This window comes from Triticum aestivum, chromosome 7B (assembly GCF_018294505.1).
Source record: "Triticum aestivum cultivar Chinese Spring chromosome 7B, IWGSC CS RefSeq v2.1, whole genome shotgun sequence".
Taxonomy (NCBI): Eukaryota; Viridiplantae; Streptophyta; class Magnoliopsida; order Poales; family Poaceae; genus Triticum; species Triticum aestivum.
In genome coordinates this window covers 248,020,489-248,024,556 of record NC_057813.1, presented here as the reverse complement: position 1 = coordinate 248,024,556, position 4,068 = coordinate 248,020,489, and the positions used below count along the sequence as shown (strand labels likewise).

The 4,068-nt window shown below is 55.5% G+C and overlaps 1 protein-coding gene across 1 annotated transcript; it reads left to right on the top strand.

Annotated features, from left to right (window-relative positions):
- The first annotated feature begins 2,076 nt into the window (after nucleotides 1-2,076).
- Nucleotides 2,077-3,839, top strand: LOC123157802 (BAG family molecular chaperone regulator 1). The gene is made up of 2 exons (XM_044576000.1): nucleotides 2,077-2,864; nucleotides 2,978-3,839. The coding sequence occupies exons 1-2, from the start codon at nucleotides 2,376-2,378 to the stop codon at nucleotides 3,458-3,460; spliced, it is 972 nt and encodes a 323-aa protein (XP_044431935.1). The 5' UTR covers nucleotides 2,077-2,375; the 3' UTR covers nucleotides 3,461-3,839.
- Nucleotides 3,840-4,068: the final 229 nt, after the last annotated feature.

The window sequence follows — 4,068 nt, the reverse complement described above, 5'->3', positions numbered from 1 at the left end:
AATATATTTTATTACCTTCTTTATATTATGTCGCAGGTTTAAGATAAGACAGCACTGAAAATTGCAATTATTTTCTTTTTTTGTGGGGGTACAATTTTCATGTGCGTAGTCGTGAGCTAGCAAGGTAACGATCGACCACCGACGAAAACAAAATGGGTGGTAGGTCCGAGTTGCACGTCGCAACTTGCAAGCCTGACAACACCTTACATTAGGTCCCTCGTCGTCGTCCGTTCCAGAAAGAAACAATCATCACGTGTGTTTCCAAAAAAGAAAAACTCTCATACACACGAACCTCGCTGACGTACGTACGTGAAAGGAAGGTTATGGCCGGCCGGCCGGCCTGCGTGTCGCGCACGGGCTCTGCGGTGTGTACGTATCGAGGCGGTGGTTGCCGCGTCGCCAGCGAAGGGGTGGCGGCCGGGGCCCACCCGAGCGTCGCGGTCTGGACCTCTCCTCCGGGCCGGTCAGAGTCTCCCGTAGGTTACGCCGTCCCTTTCCGATCACGTATCTGGGAAGCCGCGGAGGCGTAGGATCCTGCGATGCGCCCGTCTGTCGGTGCTCTTGCTTCGCGGCGGGAAAGAACGCAGCATCAACCGAGCATGACAGGTGGGCCCGGAGGAGCATTCATGTCCCCACGTGGCGGCAGCCCGGCAGCCGAGAGGACGGTACGGATTTGCCCCCACGCGCACTCGCTGGCTTATTCTCTTTCCTTTCCACGCGACGTTTTTTTTTAGCGTCGAGGGATGCGAGGCCGGGTTAATTATTCGCGTGAAAAGAGGCCACTCTCACGGTCTCACCGCAGGCAGTGCTTCTTCGTCAATCGTGAGCGAGCTTTCTGCTAACAACACGTTGATTAGGAGGATGAACTCGAACATACTGTTGCACGTGTTTTGTGCGCTGGCCACAGCTGCATGCCCGCGAGGCGCACGCTTTGTTTGGTCTTCTTCGGTTTGCCCCTCACCATGTTCTCGGGGTGGAAATGAACGGCCAAAGCCACGGTGCGGTGCAGCATTTTGTGTCATTATTATGGAGTAGTACTACACTGTAGCTGGTTGCCAGCGGCCGAAGCCACTTACTGATGGTATCTGGTAGGGAGGCACATGTGCATTGCATGCAGCATAGGTCGCATGGGACATGCACGCATGCACACCATGCAATTGGATTACAGCCTGACGGAACGAACCGATCAGGTCTACTGTACTGTACGCATGCACACCAAGGGCAAGTGTTCCAGGTTCCATCATAGCAGGAACAATTAGTATACAATCAGAACATGCAAACAAGTGTGAGTGTCCCAACTTCCAAGCCATGCATGATTGGCCAATGAGCGATGCTCTCCCGCTGGCTCCTCCAAGAGACCCACACTTGGACTGGATATATATGCCACATTTCTGTAAACACCCACGTACGTACGTACTCCCACGTACACTCCAAGATTCACAAAGGAGAAAAGACTTTACAATGGTGTGCACATGAAGCATGCATATACCGATCCTTCGCGCCCTATGAAAAAAATATACTATATTCAATTGAAATCTGGTAGGTAGGAGGGGAACGAATAGGACCGGTGAGGTGGCGAGCTCCATCGCCTCAAGGAAGCCAACAAAGAGGCGGCCTGGCTTTGCTTGGAGGCGAAGGCCGGCAACGATGGTGAGGAGGAGCAGATGAGGAGATCCATCCATGGATCGAGCCGTCCAGAGCAAGCCAATTGCAACCAACCACCAACCCGAGCCACCCACCCGAACCCCTCACCAACCCGGAACGGACGCGTCCATCGCATCGATCAAGCGTACGCACGCAGAAACGCGCCACCTCAACCGCTCGGCTCAGCCCGCGCGCGGTTACTGTCTCTTCTCGTACTACCTCCTGTCCGGTCCTGCACACCCAGCCGTACGTCGATGCCACTGATCTGATCACAGGGTGAAAACCTGGCCTGGCCGTAATTTCAGGCCAATTTACAGCGAGATCAGGTGCAAATGTGCAATTGACAGATCTTGGCATTGTGTAGAGCCCCCACACCAACAGTTGTTTTATTGCATGTTGCTCGCTTGCTTCGTTTTTGTTTATCACTATAAATATTTCTCTGCTCCCCCTGCCACGCCCCGCCCTGTCTCTTATTAGTTGTACCCTGTCCCTCCCTCCCACACAACCTGACACCCACTTGTTTCTTCCTCCTCCCCCTCTTGATTTCTCCAATTGGGCTCGCAATTTTGGTTTCTCGTAGCCTCTTCCTGCACAGCTGCTAGCACAGAGAGAGAGAGAGAGAGAGAGAGAGAGCATCGGTAGCAAATTGACTAGGCTAGGTAGATAGATTAGCCTCTGCGGCTCTGACCAGAGAACTATACAAGCTTGATTAGGAGGAGATCGAAGCCAAGATGATGCGCGGCAAGGATCAGAGGCCCGCGGCATTCTCCCCGATGAGGGAGTCGGTGGCGGCGGCGGTGCAGGAGGAGGTGTGGGAGGTCCGGCCGAGCGGCATGCTGGTGCAGAAGCGCACCCCGGACTCGGACCCGCCCCCCGGCGGCGCGCCCGTTCCCACCATCCGCGTCAAGGTCAAGTACGCCGGCGTGTACCACGAGGTGTACATCAACTCCCAGGCCTCCTTCGGGGAGCTCAAGAAGCTCATGTCCGAGAAGACGGGGCTGCACCCGGACGACCAGAAGGTGGTGTACAAGGACAGGGAGCGGGACTCCAAGGCCTTCCTCGACATGGTCGGCGTCAAGGACCGCTCCAAGATGACGCTGCTCGAGGACCCCACCGCCCAGGCCAAGCGCCTCATCGAGGAGCGCCGGAATACCAAGGCCCAGCGCGCCGCCAAGGCCGTCTCGCGCGTCAGCCTCGACCTCGACAAGCTCGCGTCCAAGGTGAGCTTCTTTTCTTTACCGCTCCTCCTCCATATTTGTTGATATTCATGGATAGCCGGCGCTTTCGTGGGCGATTGAGTTCATGAGTTGACTTGGCTGGCGGTCCGTGGCAGGTGTCGGCGCTGGAGACGATCGTTAGCAAGGGCGGCAAGGTGGTGGAGGCCGACCTGGTCACGCTCACCGAGGCGCTGATGAGCGAGCTGCTCAAGCTGGACGCCATCGTCGCCGAGGGCGACGTCAAGGACCAGCGGCGGATCCAGGAGAAGCGGGTGCAGAAGAACGTGGAGACGCTGGACGCCATCCGCGCCAAGACGACCAAGAAAAACACTACACCTGCCGCAACGGCCAATAAGGCCCGGGCGCCGCACCTACCCCCTCGTCCGCCGCCGGCGCAGCAGCACCAGCAGCGCCGGCAGTTCCAGCCGGCTGCACCCACCACGGCGACCGCCCCCGCGCCGCAGACCGCGACGACGAACTGGGATACGTTCGACCTGCTGTCCTCCGCGCCCTCTTCTTCGTCACCGGCGCCGGTGTCCACCATGGCGCTGGCGACCACCACCTCGCCGTCCCCGAGGTTCGAGTGGGAGCTCTTCTAGAGGTTTGGACGGGCCCACCCACCAGCCACATGCGTGTACACGTTCATTGGCTCGGCCAGCCTCATCTCGGTCATGGCGCGCGTCAACTGTCACATTGTTCCTTTTTCCCTCTCTCCATTCTTTCCTTCCATCTTTGTTTTTTTCTCTTTCGAGTGTATATTGATCTCTTCAGAAAAAGGCAACAGCCCCAGCGATATGATTGTTCTCAGCGACTCCCAAATCCACACGAAGAAGATACACACACTCATGATCTCTATGCATGCATCGGGTGTGTTGTGCTGCAAATAAGTGGTGGCCTTATGTTGACGAAGTTCGGAATTTCCACGGCAAAATTGTGTATAGTATTGTACAGTGTACATCAAATCATCAATTACCATTATATGTGCCTGTCTTATTCGTGAGGGATGTACTTCTACTATGATCCATCCAACATTGTACAAACAAATGCTAGTAGCTGGTGTGTTGATTCAAGAGGAAGAGTGATGATGGAGATCAGCGGGGATTGATTAATTGCAGGTGCAAATACAGCACTGATTGACCAATCGGGTTGCAATTATTTAGGCATCTGCCAGGGCAGGGTAGTTAGCTTTGTCTCTTCAAAAGGTTCC

Excerpts from the sequence above, each read along its gene's own strand:
- LOC123157802 (XM_044576000.1), top strand. The coding sequence starts at position 2,376 with ATGATGCGCGGCAAGGATCAGAGGCCCGCGGCATTCTCCCCGATGAGG. Across the intron at positions 2,865-2,977 it reads TCGACAAGCTCGCGTCCAAG|GTGTCGGCGCTGGAGACGAT; the intron begins GTGAGCTTCTTT and ends GGTCCGTGGCAG.